At 42.2% G+C, this 16,260-nt stretch overlaps 1 protein-coding gene across 1 annotated transcript in view; it reads left to right on the top strand.

The window, feature by feature from the left end:
* Positions 1-217: 217 nt before the first annotated feature.
* Positions 218-16,260, top strand: part of BUB1 (BUB1 mitotic checkpoint serine/threonine kinase) — a 42,192-nt gene continuing 26,149 nt past the window's right edge. Inside the window, exons 1-11 of the mRNA XM_060117317.1 lie at positions 218-326; positions 3,598-3,657; positions 3,738-3,876; positions 4,693-4,889; positions 7,310-7,353; positions 8,257-8,357; positions 9,850-9,902; positions 9,995-10,179; positions 11,401-11,552; positions 13,994-14,250; positions 15,834-15,892. Coding sequence (XP_059973300.1) covers positions 301-326; positions 3,598-3,657; positions 3,738-3,876; positions 4,693-4,889; positions 7,310-7,353; positions 8,257-8,357; positions 9,850-9,902; positions 9,995-10,179; positions 11,401-11,552; positions 13,994-14,250; positions 15,834-15,892 — 1,273 coding nt within the window. The 5' untranslated portion in view covers positions 218-300. The remainder of the gene's footprint in view (positions 327-3,597; positions 3,658-3,737; positions 3,877-4,692; positions 4,890-7,309; positions 7,354-8,256; positions 8,358-9,849; positions 9,903-9,994; positions 10,180-11,400; positions 11,553-13,993; positions 14,251-15,833; positions 15,893-16,260) is intronic.

The raw sequence follows: 16,260 nt of genomic DNA, 5'->3' as shown, positions 1-16,260 counted from the left end.
ACCTAGGGCGCCCTCACCAGGCCGCACCCGGAATCCCAGCCCCCGCTCAAGACCCCGCGAGCTTTCGGTTCAACATGGCTGCGGGAAGCGAAAGGAGAGGCCGGCGCGCGGGATGGAGGCGGGGCTTGGTCTCCCGGCAACGGCCCCGGCGATTGGCCAGCCCATCTGCAGCCGAGGCCAATGGTTAGGCGCCTTGCAAACGCTCGGCGTGGCGACTGCGGCTGCGCGGGAGTTTCGAATCGGCGGCGGCTCCTCGCTGGCGGTGCAGGTGCAGCTGCTGCTGGCTCGCGTCCTCTAGCCATGGATAACCCGGAAAATGTTTTTCAGTAAGTGTGGGTCTGTGAGAGGGGAGGGGCGGGGGCGTGATCCCCAGCTGCCGGCAGCCAGGGGGCTGGGGTACCTGGGTTCGGGCCTGATGGTCTGCAGGTCCCCGGCCCGGCCCGCCCCAGACCTGCCTCCCTTTGCCCTTCCCAACCCCTTTCCTTGGCTCCGGAGTTTGTCCCCTCCCACCGTCACGCCACCCACCCCTACCCCATCCCAGCTGGGCTGTGGGCCACTAGGGAGCCGTGGAAAGGACCGCGCACCGTGTAGCCGGGACTCTCCGCTGAGACCCCGGCCCTGAGGCCGAGCTGCGGCTGGAGTGGCAGTCTGGGGGGATTTGGACGGTTCCTGAGGCCCTCAGCGCTCCTTGATTCTTTGTAAGGAATCCGCTCTGGGCAGATCGCCGCTGTGGAAGTAAAACGTCTAACCCAACAAAAAAATAAAACTTACATGTAGGTTTCATGAGAAACTTTCAAAGCCACTCATTTTAAAATTCTGCGAAAGAGAGAGAACTTAAAATTGCTTTAACCCCTAATCCCACAGTCAGTTTTTAAAAGTCTTTGAATAATGTGCACTTTAAGGGGAAAAATGTTCCCTTATGTTTATCATCATTTATGTCAACCTGCTAACAATTTTTAAAATTCCTACGCCTTTGCTTTTTATTTGTATGACTTAGGTGATTTATCCAGACTGTTTCAAAAGCATTTAAAACACTTAAACCATATGCGACAGGAAGTAAAACTGGTTAGTTTTATCAGCACCGAGGTAATCTTAACTCTCTGGGGATCCGAAGACTCAGGTGGTTAAGTGCTGTCAAAACAAAAATTTGTTTGCCTTAAGACTTTTTCTTTAGCCCAGCCTGCAAAGGATTTCGATATTAGAGGCTCGTTTTCCCCCATTTTAAAAAAGAAATCAGGTATTTCCGATCTTATTTTGACTTTTTATCTTTTAAAAATAAGTACTAATTTACATGGTTAAAAAAAGATTTAGAAAAGTGTTCACTGCCCTCTATACTTGACTGCTCTCCCACTCCCTCATATGTAACCATTTTTCTAGTTTATTTTTATATTTATTTTGCAAATATAAATATATTATAATAACATATGAGCATATCTATATACATATATGTACGCATGTGTACAATTCCTGCCTTTATTGCACATAAAATGTAGCGGAGTGTACACACTGCTTTTTTTGCTTAACACTATCCTTGGCGATTTCATTCTATCAATCCATAGATTCTTTTCTCATTCTTTTTTACAACTACGTGATATTTCATGTACCACAATTGATCTAAAAAGTCCCCCATTGATGGATACTTGGGTTGTGGACAACATTTTGCTATTACAAATAGTGCCGCAGTGAAAAATCTTGTACACGTGACATTTTGCATATATCTGTCCTCTAGATTCCCAGAAGTGGGTTTGCTAGATCAAAAGTAAATCCATCTGGAATTTTGGTAGATCTTATTACCAATTGCCCTGGCAGGGACTGTGTACACTCCCACCTGCAAGCAAGTTGTAAGAGGGCCTGTTTCCTTTGATTCCCCTCTACACTTGTCACATTGTTGCAATCTGGTGGGTGAGAAGTTGTATCTCAGGGAGGTGAATTTCTCTTATGAGAGAGGTTGAGTATTTTTCTGTGGAATACCTTTTGTTCATTTCTTAAATAGGGTTGGGTTTGTTTTTTTTCCCCCAAGTTCTAGAAGCTCTGTTTGGTTATACCAGTTTATCATTTCTCTTTTGACTCTGCTTCGTGTTTTGTTTTATTTGACATATAGAAACTTTTAATTTATATATAGTCGACTTCATCTAGCTTTTCTTTTGTGGCTTCTGGATTTTGAGTCATAAGAAACATTGATTTCATCTGTATCTTGAGGTAAAAGAGCTAGAAGATAGTATTACTTTCAAACCTTTTTCCCCTACCCCCGAAAAAAGTCACGTAACAAAAGTCATGTAGCATCTCTGATAGAAACCTAGGAGTGTTCCTTAGCTAGAAGACATTATTACTTTCAAACCTTTTTTCCCTACCACCCGAAAAAAGTCATGTAACAAAAGTCATGTAGCATCTCTGATAGAAACCTAGGAGTGTTCCTTAGCTTGACTGTCTCTTACCCAGTGTGCAATCCCATCAGCAAGTCTCATTGTTTCCTTTTCCCAAACACCCACATTCCACACTTACTGTTCCTACCATGGTCCACCCTGTCACTGGGGCTCTGCAGTAGCTTCCTAACTGGTTTCCGGCTTCTATTCTCATCCCCCACCCGCTTCTTCACTTGGAGAGACAGAATGCACATTTTAAAATGCAAATTAGATCTTGTCATCCCCACCCTTCTCCTAGCTCAGTGTACTTACATAGCTGCTTGGATCCCTGGCACCTATCAAATGTCACCCCCTCAGAGAGGCAGGCTTTCTTTCCCTGACCACTCTACCTAAAAATAGTAAGTCCCTCAGAGGCAGGCTTTCTTTCCCTGACCACTCTACCTAAAAATAGTAAGTCCTGTCACATTCTTACCCCTTCTCCCATCTTTTGAGGGCTTTTTCCTATGTGCTTAATGTCACCTGACAATATTTTACAGTTTTCTTTTTGTTTGTTTGTTTACCGCACTAGCACCTGGGGGCCCCTGGAGAACTTTGCTGTGCTTGGTTGGTTTTTTTTAAGCTGTGGTTGGGTACACAGAGGTCGGGCCAAGCAGAGTTCTCAGGGAGCTATAGCCACTGGCTTCTGAGCATTGCCATTGTGTGTTCTTCCTCAGGGACGTTGTGTTCCACTGAGGCCCAGAAAGCAAACTGGATCTGGAGGCCCTGATTGGTGGGACCCTGGGCTGTCGCGCACCCTTCACAAGCCCTCTTCAAGTCTTCCAGCCGAGCTCCTGAGTAGCAAGGGGAGGGGTCTGAGTCAGTGCCATGCCTGGGTCCCAACATTAGGAGGAGGGGCAGCAAACTTGTGGGTGCTGCCCCTGATGGTGGTGGTAGTGACATCGGGAATCAGTGAGAGGGGAAGGAGACTCTTCGGGATAGACCTGGGGACCTTCTTTTAGCTGCTTCTTTATAGGGCTACCTCAGGGGTCTTGCATCTCACTTTCTTCTGAAGAAACACTGACTGCTTATGAGTTTTCTGACTTCTGAGGGAATGCTGTTTTCATTTTTATTATAGCATTGGAATTGATATTTAAGGTTTCTATTTTAAGGTGTATAAATGATAAATATAAAATATATCTTTTGCTTTTAGGAAGTATTCCTAATAATCCCATGTACATATTTTTCTCTGCTCTAGAATGTTTGAAGCCCATATGCAGAGCTACAAGGGCGATGACCCACTTGGTGAATGGGAAAGGTTAGCATTTCATTTATTTATTTTTTCTGTAAACTATATGTGCTGCCCTGAAAAATTAATATTATCCGTATTTTTTCTAGTTACATGCGATGGGTAGAAGAGAATTTTCCTGAGAATAAAGAATATATGACAACTTTATTAGAGCATCTAATGAAAGAATTTTTAGATAAGAAGAGATACCACAATGACCCAAGGTTCATCAATTATTGTTTAAAATTTGTAAGTATACTTTCAGATGTATAATCACATCTCTAGTCATGTTGCCCTTTTGTTTTTTACCCCAGATTTGAAGATCATTTTAGACTGTCTTACTCTGATACCTTATGTTTCATAAATTTTTTTAAGTTGTATGGCCAGAGACCCGTATTTTACAACCTTTTGGCTTCTGTACTCTGGAATCAGTGATTTAATTTTAAAATCCTCCTTCTCTGTGTATCAAGTCTGAAATGTGACAACACGAGGTAGAAACCATTAGATTAAAAGAAGGTTCGTTGGATGAGAAGCATGCTTGGGAAGGGGAGATAAGCAGGCACTCCCAGTGGGTTCCTGGGAGTAAATTAAATTCATTATGAATAATTAAGAAAATACTAACTCTCAGAAATGAAATTTAGTACTAAAAGGAGAAGGCCGCCTCAGGTTAGGCTGGGTCTCTTCAATCTTGAAATAAAGGCTTGGGGGCGTGATTTCTAGTAATAAAATCATGAATGGAATAGATAAAGTAAACAGGGATTTGTTCACTAAGTTTCCAAATATGAGGATTAGAGGCCTGTGGAGCTTGAGCAAGTATAACTTTATATACTATGTTACAGAACCTGCTGTCTTGGGAAATAATGTGGGTTATCTGGGGACATTGAATGTCAAGGAAAGGAACGAGCGTAACTTTGAGGCTTGCCATCAGAGGACCACACAGGCCTTCCCCTGCACAGTACATCCCGAAGCCTCCAGGAAGACGAACGCTGAGGGCTGGCTGGACTCGGCCACACTGAGACTGGCAGTGCCTTCGTTCTCATGTCTGTCTGCTTTGGATTTCTGCAGGCTGAGTGCAACAGTGACCTTCATCAGTTTTTTGAGTTTCTGTACAACCATGGGATTGGGACCCTGTCAGCTCCTCTGTACGTAGCCTGGGCTGGGCATCTGGAAGGCCAGGGGGAGCGGCAGCACGCCAGTGCCGTTTTTCGGAGAGGAATTCAGAATGAGGCCGAACCTAGAGAGCTGCTGCAGCAACAGTACAGGTAGTTCGAAAATAAAACTCCACGCAGTGTCTCCTACCTTGAAATGCAATGTTTGCTCTTAAAAGATTTTTATTGTTATCTGTTTGTACAGGGAAATCCTTCTCATTGGGGAAAACGGGGATATATAGAATAGGGGAAAAGCTGCCCAGAAATATTACTGTTAACATTTTTGTGCACTTCCTTCCAGTATCTTTTCCGATGCCTATGTGTGTGCCTTAGTGTCTGTGTATTTTTATAGTAGACCGTACTGTATGTCTGGTTGTATGTACTGAGCTTTATACTGCTCTTAAGAAATTATGCACTTTTATACTACTTATAAAGTGGTTGTGAAGTCTGTCGCAGAGCTGTGTCATAATTTAATTGTTCTCCAATGGAACATTAAAGTTGTTTCCAACATTTTGATTTTTATAAATAACAACATAATGAATATTTTAATGAGTAACTTTGTTTTTCACAATTTTTAACTTTTTCAGTGATTTCACCTCATTTAGGGTGTTATTTATATATACCCTAATACAGAAAACTAAGGAAGCAGAAGAAACCCGTCAATTTTAGTTCGCATTTTTTTCTCCACTTGTAATAGGGTTGCAGGCGTGTCTTACGTACATATGCAGCCCTGTGTCAGGGTCTTTTTTCTTCATCATAAAAGTATTTCCTATTATTATCTAGTTCCTTCTGATAGATTCTCAGAATTGAAACTATGGAGTCAAAGGGTGTATGAAGATTGTTCAGGCTTGTGGTACATGTAACCAAATTCCCTTCTCAAAAGGTGGTACAGGTTTCTGCTGTCTCTGTCTAGCAGCATAGAGACAGCTTGTCTCACTGCACCCCTTGCCAGCTCTTAATACGCTCATTGTTTTCCACTTTGCTCCAGTGCACATGCTCTTTTTAAACTTTATTATGAGAATTTTCAAGTATGCGTTAAAAAAAGAAAAGTTAATATAATGAACCTGCATTTACTTATCACTTGCTTTTAATAATTATTAATATTTGATCACGCTGTGCTGAAGGATTTTTTTTAATTAATTAATTTATTTATTTATATACTTTTGGCTGCATTGAGTCTTTGTTGCTGCATGCTGGCTTTCTATTTGTTGCGGTGCACAGGCTTCTCATTGCGGTGGCTTCTCGTTGCGGAACACGGGCTCTAGGCACGCAGGCTCTAGATCGCAGGCTCAGTAGTTGTGGCACATGGGCTTAGTTGCTCCGCGGAGTGTGGAATCTTCCCGGACCAGGGCTCGAACCTGCATCACCTGCTAACCACTGTGCCATCAGGGAAGTCCCTGTGCTGAAGGATTTAAAGCAGATCCAAAACAGCAAAATATTTTACCCTAAACACTTCCATAAACATCTCAAAAAGGTGATTTCTTACAGAACCTTACATCATTTTCACACGTAACAAAATGAATAGTAATTCTTTAATATCATCTAATTTTCAGCTATTCTTCATTATGTAAAATGTTTTTGTTTTCTGCCTTTTTTTTAAACCGTTGGTTTGTTTGAATTGAGTCAAACAACATTGGCATTTGTCTGCATTTGGCTGTACATCTCTCAGTCTCTTCATACTGTGCACCCCTCCTCATATCACCCAAAAATGTTGGGCTTGGAGGTTGCATATTACTTGATAGGTTGATTAACATGCAAAGATGCATGAAATGACATGTTTAAGAAGTCCTCACAGCATGAACAGTAATATATCTGCTTTTTAAAATAGTTTTGTACTTTAACATCTTTCTTCAAACCATTGTACTTTTCATATGTTCCAGATGTAGAGAATGCCTAAAATAGAGAGTTCAAACACCCCATGTTGTAACATGTACATACTTGATACCCTCAGAAGGAGTGTATGTTTGTTATATGAATTTAAGAAATACTAACATAAACGAGGCGAAAGAAGGAATTTTTCTAATATTAAGTGTATTGGGTATGAAGACAATTCAGAATTTTTTTTTTAATTTGAAGCAGCTCTAAAATTCAGCTTTACATTCTCTCTTAACCTCAGTCTTTACTAGCTTATAATAAGCTGTCTATCATGTTTATTTTTCACTTTTTAAAAAAATTAATTAATTATTTATTTTTGGCTGCTTTGGGTCTTCACTGCTGTGCGCAAGCTTTCTCTAGTTGCAGCGAGCAGGGGCTACTCTCCGTTGCGGTGGCTTCTCTTGTTGTGGAGCACAGGCTCTAGGCGCATGAGCTTCAGTAGTTGTGGCACGTGGGCTCAGTAGTTGTGGCGCACGGGCTTAGTTTCTCCATGGCACGTGGGATCATCCCAGACCAGGGCTCGAACCCGTGTCCCCTGTATTGGTAGGCAAGTTCTTAACCACTGTACCACCAGGGAAGTCCCTAGTTTTCACTTTAATATAATATATATTGAACTATAAATTATAATCTACATTGATGCCTTTATTGCTGTCTTTTAGGTTGTTTCAGACACGCCTCACCGAAACCCATTTGCCAACTCAAGGTAAGTAATGCTTTCTAAAATGTCCAAGACGTTGGTAATTTAGTCTGATTTTCACTACCTTTTTTTTGTTTTCCTTAAAAAACAAATCCATCCACTATTTCTTGATTATATTGTCTTAGATAACAGGGGTGGTGCTATGATAATAATAATGCCTGATAAATAGCAGAGCAGGGACTCTGTCATAGCACTTTAAAAGAAACCCCCCTCCAACACACACACACACAAACTTGGTGATTTCATTGTATTTTTAGGATTTTTAAAAAATAAAAATAAAAATTGCCCCACATAGAGGACAATACCTACTCTGAAGTGAATCTGTTCTGAATTGAATCAAATGTGTTTAATGCAACTTTTAAAGAAATGTAGTATTTTTTTTTTTTTTTTTTTTTTTTAGAAATAACAGATTACATTCTAACATTAAGCATTGACTATCCTGTTGTTTAAAATAACTAGTGTTTACATGTCTTTCAGGGACTTTCTTGGGCATTTTGAATTGATTAGAAAGCTATCTCTACCATATTTCTCTTATTTATAAAGTATTTTAGTTGCATTTTCTTTTTTTTTTTTCGCGGTACGCGGGCCTCTCACTGTTGTGGCCTCTCCCGTTGTGGAGCACAGGCTCCAGACGCGCAGGCTCAGCAGCCATGGCTCACGTGCCCAGCCGCTCCGCGGCATGTGGGATCTTCCCAGACCGGGGCACGAACCCGTGTCCCCTGCATCGGCAGGCGGACTCTCAACCACTGCGCCACCAGGGAAGCCCTTTAGCTGCATTTTCTGAGACAGTGTAAATGAATTTATTTTTTAATGCTACTTATTGAAAGATCAAGGGAATGTATTTGTAATAATTTTATTTAATATGGTTTTACCCTTATTTCTTTTTATTTCATCTTTTTCCCCTCATAGCAAGAACCTCAGAACCTCTGCATAATGCTCAGATTTTAAACCAACTGGTAACATCAAAATCCAATCCAGGAAATAACTCAGCCTGCATTTCTAAGAATCAGGTAATAATAATGATTGTAGTTCGTGTGGGAACTGGGAAGGGTATGGAACGGTCATCCAGCTGCCTTCCACAGCTACTTGGGCATCTCATTTCTTTGACCTTGTCTCCCAAGACTCTAACCTCCATGTCAGCCACCTGTGCCTGTGGCACCTTTCCGGGCCTGTCATCATCCACCACTGCTCACCTCAAATATTAAATTTAAAATAACTCACTGATCCTAACTTCCTGCATTGTCTGACCTAGGGACCCCTGCTCCATGACCTCCTGTCTTCGCCTCCTCCCAGCAGCCTCTCTCCTCCTTTGTTCTGCGGGGCTCCCTTGCACAGGCCCAGGATCCCCTACCTTGGGTCACACCCACGTGGAGCCACCTGAGCCCACCTAAAACACTCCTGGCTTCGAACTGTAACCTCAGCCAGGGCTTTACTACTCCCCAGCAATTACGCTTCCAATTTCCCAGTTCACTTTTTATGTTTTACGTATCACTTATGTTTCCCATTTTACTCTCTAATGCCAAATTATAATGATTTTACACTTCTTTTTACTCTCCTCAAACTTGGGACCCGACTACCTCTAACCTCTTTCTCAGGAACTGGCAAAAAATACTATTTCAGTGAAACAGCAGAAGCCATCAGATGATGTCTGTCCATTTCTGCCACCAACCAATAAATAACTTCACCTTTCCCTCCATTGCAGTGGGCCGAGGTGGCTCTCCTGCCCTGATGGCTTATCAGCATGTGAAAACGCTCCTTCCTTGCTTCCCAGTGTCTTTCCTCTTCACAGTACTGTTGCTCTTTCAAAGGTGGCTAAGGACCTCCCTTAAGCTAAATCCCATGGAAATGCCTCTGTTCGTAATACACATGTGCAGGTTTTATTAATGTAGCACATTCCTGATGTAGAATATGAATTTCCAACTTTGACAGATACTCAGATGATCCCAATTTACATCCTACTCATGTTTGCCAGTCTCACTGCTTCCTGTTGTCCCGACTGTAAGTTTCTAGGCAGCAGAGTTGGGTCTTGTTTACGGTCACTTCCCAGGACCTAGCTCGGGACATGACACGTATGAGATGTTCAGTAAATACTTGTCTAGTGAATGAATGCTAGCACTGGAGACTCCTCAACATACAATAGTACCAGAAGAAAATTTTAGTGATTTGTTTTTAAATGTAGCTATTTGGAATGTTAAACTCATTACACCTAGGTGCTGTGGCTCAGCTCCTGGACTATGTATCAAGGGACATAAGTGCCCTTCTCGACTACCAAGCAGATATTTTAAAATCGCTTTCTTATCAGACTCTAGTTGCAAAAGTTATCATAAAAGTAATAATGCAAACCTAGGCTTCAGATATTAATTGTAACTTGAAAGAACACATACACATCTACTCGATGATTCAGAGACCCCTCAAGTGTTTTCATATTGTTGTGTGAAGTCATTTGGATGATAGATTCTTTCCAGATAAGTGAGTGCTTGTGTTTCTTTTCTGTCTTTCTAGGGTTCAGAACTTTCTGGAGTAACATCTTCAGCTTGTGGTAAAGAGTCGAATATGCAAGTACAATCAGTGCATTCATCTATTGCTTAGTTTCCTTCAAGAGCTGCTTCAGTACACTGTTGTAAATAATGTATTTTCCCCGTTTTAGGGAACAAAGGGTGATCATGATTTCTAAATCAGGATATTCTGCACACCCACCTGTGGCAGCCAAAGCTGATGTGCAGCAGGTTGTCATGTACTGCAAGGAGAAGCTTATTCGTGGAGAGTCAGAGTTTTCCTTTGAAGAGCTGAGAGCCCAGAAATACAGTCAACGGAGAAAGCATGAGCAATGGGGTACTTGCACTCTTACAGTCTGAGCTGTCCTAGGCCACTTAGCATAATCCTCATCTCTGAGTAATTACATTTTTAGCAGATAATTGACTAGACTGACAGAATCTGCAAGAAAAATGTCTCTAGCGCATCCTGTCAGGAGCCTGAAAATCTCCGTTTAATACTAGTGTAGCAACCACATTTGTCCAAAGGCTAAACTGGTGTCTTTTGACAGCAAAACTCGGGGTTGAAACAGCACTAAAGGAGATAGATATCCACACCAGTGTTGCCTTAGCTTTTAGTGAAGTAGATATCTTTAACCTTTCAAATAATATCTGTACGGATTTGAACTTCTTTATCTAGCAATTCTAAACCTCTGGGTCCGTTATTTGGACTGTGAAAGGATTAGGTTAGGAACTGGAGTTGAGATTTTTCAAGATCTGCAACTACTGTAAATGAGAGATTCAGGAGTCCTCTGATGACAGTACCACATTATTCATGGCTGTGCGGTACCGTGGATCAAGCTTCGCTCCCCAGGGAAAACTGAATGTTAGCACCAGTGTTGGCACTTACCTTTGCTGTAACAATGTGGACCTCAGAGGGAAATGAACCTCTGTCCTACTCAGGGCTTTTACACCATCTAAGTATTTGTGCTGTGCCCACTCTGTAGGCCACTTTTTGTTCATTCATCATTTCTCTTTTGGTTGACAACTGAGAGGACAGTCAGTTGACGCTCGTGGAGGACTCTTGTGCCTTGCACAGATACTGAAGTCTGAGCTGGATGGTTTGATTTGTACGGGATGTGGTTATGTTAACCAGTTACTGGAAATGGGACCAAGAGCAGTGTACTTGAAACACTGACCATTTGGTGCACTTTACTCTTATTCCTTCTTAGAAAGCATCTAGAGATTTAAATCTTTTAAAAACTGTTCCATTTTCAAATGATTTGCACAGTTCTACAAGCGGTGCTTAGTATCATACCGTGCTATTACCAAATCTTTTTGTTGCTCCTCATGTAAATTTTTATAACTTACATGCCCTGAACTTAAAAGTAACTGCTAGGGGAAGGTAAAAATTATAACTGAAAAGTCATACATATTTCAGTTCTCATAACCTAATACACATGGAAAAGACTAGTAAAAACTTTGCCATCTTAAAAATAACCTTTTACTGATTTTGCATGGATTCCTCTGATGACCTGAATTTAAATTTCACATGCAAACCATATTTTCTCTTTTCCTAAAGTTAATGAAGACAGGCATTATATGAAAAGGAAAGAAGCAAATGCTTTTGAAGAACAACTATTAAAACAGAAAATGGATGAGCTTCATAAGAAGTTGCACCAAGTGGTGGAGACATCACATGAGAACCTGCCTTCTTCCCAGGGGAGGTCTGAGGTGTGTGTGCGCCTTGCCGACGCTTCCCATGCCCAGTACAGGGGTCTCTGTTTCTATTTGTCCTCTGTGTGCTCTATTTTTAGAGTTAATTCTGATGTTAATTTAGTTACTAGCTTTCTGAATTATTTTCCCCCCAACAATGGGGGAAAAGACAATCCAACACACTTCCAGTGACAGCAGAGGTCACACTTAAAGAGCCAAGAATCAGAATGACGCTGGGCTTCTCAACACCAACCCAGAAAGGTGTTCAAAATGTAGAATGAGAAAGGAAGTTACAGAACAGAATGTGTAGAGTGTGTGTGTGTGTGTGTGTGTGTGTGTGTGTGTGTGTGTGTGTGTGTAGGCACATACTTATGTACTTACGTATTAGCGTATATAATCCTTTTTCTGATTTTGGGGGTGTGTGTACAATGACTGTGTTATTTAATGAAAATTCAAATATAATGATTTCTTTAGTTTGTGTTGAGAAGCCAGCACGCACCTGCAAGAATGGGTCTCAGGACCTGTTTTTTCTACAGACTTACTGTGGCCACATTCCTGCTTTCAGCTCCACCTTCACGTCCATCCTGAGATGTGTTCAAATTTCTGAACTTCTCTGGAGATCAGCCTCCTCCAGCTGCTGTTTTAGGTGTTAGGATTCCTTTACTGTCATTTTGGTGAGGTTTCGGGAGGACGTGGATGATAAAGCACGTGTTTAAGCCACTGTCTTTAACCAGAAGCCTCTGTTTATGAACTTATTTCTGCATATGAGTGGTATAAGGATATATTTGCCAAATGGATCTCCATTTGGCCCTAAATCATTTACTTACCAGCTCAGCCTTTCCCTATTGGTTTAAAATATCTTATCACATACTAAATTTTTAAGGTATAAGATCCATTTCTAAAATAACTGTCTCTTTGTTTTAGTCAATAGGTTTCTTCTTCATCATTCCATATTGTGTGTTTACTATAGCATTGTTGCATGTTTTGGTATCTGGTGGAGAAAGTCTGATTATTATTTTTTTAATGTATTTCTTCAGAAATGAATATTATGTTTATTTTTAATCTTTACTAATTTGATAGGTGAGAAAATGGTATATAGGTCATTTTTAATTATCTTTTTTGATGACTAGTGAGAATAAACTTTTTATATTTTGTCCATTTGTCTGTGAAATAACTATTCTTGCCCTAGATATTTGGTGCTTTTCTTAACAATTTGTGAGAATACTTTTCTATGGTGAGAAGTTAACTCTTTGTCTTTTTTTTTAAGATTTATTTATTATTTTATTTGTTTTGAGCTGCGTTGGGTCTTAGTCGCGGCATGCAGGATCTTTCCTTGTGGCGCATGAGCTTCTCCCTAGTTTTGGTGTGCTGGTTTTCCTCTTCTCTAGTTGTGGCTTGCAAGCTCCAGGGCATGTGGGCTCTGTAGTTTGTGGCATGCGGGCTCTAGTTGAGGTGTGCAAGCTCAGTAGCTGTGGCGAGTGGGCTCAGTTGCCCGCTTAGTTCCCTGACCAGGGATTGAACCCACATCCCCTGCATGGCAAGGTAGATTCTTTACCACTGGACCACCAGGGAAATCCCACTCTTTGTCTTTTAACTTGGTAGCATAGGAGTGTATATGTACAGTCTAAGTACATGTGAGTAGAAAAGCAAAGATTTCAAGTTAAGGGCCCGTGTCCTTCCCACTGTGAGCCATGCTTTTGTGGCAGTTAGTGCAGTTTATGGTCATGTTTCCTACTCAGTAAAGAGAAAATGGTTACTAAGGGTATTTTAATAGAAGGAACACCATTGTGAGCATTTGGTAACATTGACTTAGTCTTTTCCCAAAATTAAGTAAAGAGAAATGTGCCAGTTCTTAAATACTAATGAATGGTCAAGGCTGGTATTTTATTTTATTTTATTTTTTAAATTTAAAAAAAATTTATTTATTTTATTTACTTATTTTTGGCTGCGCTGGGTCTTCGGTTCTGCGCCCGTGCTTTCTCTAGTTGCGGCGAGCGGGGGTGCTCTTCACTGCAGTGCGCGGGCTTCTCATTGCCGTGGCTTCTCTTGTTGCAGAGCACAGGCTCTAGGTGCGCAGGCTTCAGTAGTTGTGGCGCACGGGCTTAGTTGCTCTGCGGCATGTGGGATCGTTCCAGACCACGGCTCGAACCCGTGTCCCCTGCACTGGCAGGCGGATTCTTAACCACTGTGCCACCAGGGAAGCCCCGGGGCTGGTATTTTAGTGGTGAGAAGTATGACGGTTGAGTGTGTGGTTAAAAAGCTACAGAAGCATCCAGCACGTCGAGTGGCCTTTGTTGTTGGCTGTTCATTTCAGAATACCTGGAGGGGTAAGGAGCTGGCTCAGGAGGAAAGGAATCTACTGAAGAAGACAGGCGCCATTCTTTGAAAAGCTGTAATACCTAATTAGTAGCAGTCTGGACCTCATGGCTTTGTTTTTGTCTGTTTGCTTACCGTGAAAGGTCAGTCCAGCATGTGTGGGGCCACACACAGGCTCCCCGCAGGGACTGGGAGCTCCGAGTCTTCCAGCTGTCCATCAGCAGACCTCAGAGAATGCAGGAGAGACACCCGGAGAGGCATCTGTTGTTCCTCTTATGGCAAGTGCTGTCACCGCTGCTTTGGTGTCCCCAGCCGTCATCCAGAGTGTAGCTCCCCAGGTTCCTCTGGCAGCCCAGCCAGTGACAGATGCCATGTTTACGGTGGCCAGCAAAGATGCCAGGTAAGCCAAAGGTAGCCCTAGAGATGATAGTGATCTGCATGGTGTCTGACGGCTTCTTTACGTGACCTGCAATATCAAGAGCAATGTGTACATGATAGATGGGTCTTGTTTTTTCAAAATAATTTTTAGATGGGCATGTAGTGGAAAAAACAAGTCACCAAAACATTAGCCCCAAATCTTTTTTTTTTTTTTCGCGGTACACGGGCCTCTCACTGCTGTGGCCTCTACCGCTGAGGAGCACAGGCTCCAGACGCGCAGGCTCAGCGGCCATGGCTCACGGGCCCAGCCGCTCCGCAGCATGTGGGATCTTCCCGGACCGGGGCACGAACCCGCGTCCCCTGCATCGGCAGGCGGACTCTCAACCACTGCGCCACCAGGGAAGCCCGCTCTCTCTTTTTTAAACATAAAAATTTTATTGATCTATTAGAAAAAACAAAAGCTACAATGTAACTCACACCCTCAGCTTGGGCTGAACCCCTTGGCACAGATTATGGTTCTTCAGTACTGGTTCTCCTCAATGTCCGAGGTTAACTTTTACCAATGATTTCTCCTGGAAATAAGATTTAAAACGATCATGCTTTTTCAGCCACATTAGGACAATAATTCAGACCTGTGTCCTGTATCAAACCATGTATGTAAAAAGAGGACTGTTGTGTGGGGCTGTGACTTCATTAGTTCTTCGTAGTTAATTTATGCAACAATAAGATGGTCACCGCAGCAGCAATGACAGGCCCCCGGAGACGTGATGCGTGTCCAGCTGAACCTTATAAAGTTATGAAACTCTCTAACCTAATGAGCATTCAGATCACTCAGAAGCCTTTCAGACTGACCCTGACCTTGGCCTAGGCAAGGGACTGAAAGGACCCCCCCATCATGCTCTCAGTGGCCTAGACAGCTGACCACGACAGAGAAAGGGCACCTTTCTCTGGTATCTCATATAAAACTCACGTTTTTATGACAGTTTAATAGGGGATTTGTAAGATTAAAAGTGCTTTGCACTTTTTACTTTATAACCTCACAGGGTCCATTAAGGGAAGCAGCGTTAACTAGACAGATGAGGTCCACTATCACGACTGTACTTAAAATAAACTGTGTTCTAAGTGCCTCACGTACCATGTTTTCCCCTCTTGATAACTGCTGAAGTCTAGAGGACAATGCACTGTGGCTACCTGCCCATCACGAGAGAGGTGGCCCCGTGGCGAAGGCGCCAGCGCTCCCCCACGTCACAGCTCAGGAGGGTGGTGCCGGGCGGCAGGCCCAGAGCTGGGGGTTAGCCCTTTAGCCTGTGTAATAAATGGGATCGTTTGAACCAGGGAAGCCCTTATCCTGCCCTACCTCATGTATAAATGACGATCGGGTGTTAAAGTACAGAATCACTATGTCAAGCAAACGTGAATTCCTGGCCTTTATCTGTAAGAATTATTGTCCTCGAAAGGAAATGAAAGAAAACATAAAACATCTTATTCACTTACACTGTAGACCTAGACAGCCCCATCTGTGTTTTAACAACAGGCTCGTAATTGCTGACATTTCTTACTGTTCTTTCTTGAGAGTTAGTGTGTCTCAAGAGTTTTCTCTTCCAGGTGTATGAATAAAAGTACTCATGAATTCAAGCCGCAGAGTGGAGCAGAGATAAAAGAAGGTAATGTTTAACTATTGATATAATACATTGGTGTCTAAGCTGTTTGCCCAGACTCGTCCGGGTCGCTCAAGGGTCTGTTTGGTGGCTGCAGTTCATGAAGGCTTCAGGCCTTCATGAACCTGGGTGTCAGCTTTCCCGTTCTTAGAAGGCAGGGGTTCGTTAAACCCCAGACCATTTCAAATAAAGGTAGAAATTCACTTGACAGTCACATCTTCTTAGTTGGAATCCTTTGGAAACTTGATTTGTGAAAACTTCCCTATTAAATTTCTCAGCAGATTTTAATCTAAAACCAGTCATCTTTAATATGTTGTGAAGATGGAAAGGTGATTAAAAGTTTAATTAGGAGTGTTATACTTCTGTTCGGTACT

The sequence above is a fragment of the Mesoplodon densirostris genome, chromosome 14, assembly GCF_025265405.1.
Source record: "Mesoplodon densirostris isolate mMesDen1 chromosome 14, mMesDen1 primary haplotype, whole genome shotgun sequence".
NCBI classification, from domain to species: Eukaryota; Metazoa; Chordata; class Mammalia; order Artiodactyla; family Ziphiidae; genus Mesoplodon; species Mesoplodon densirostris.
This window is presented reverse-complemented; position numbering and strand designations above follow the sequence as displayed.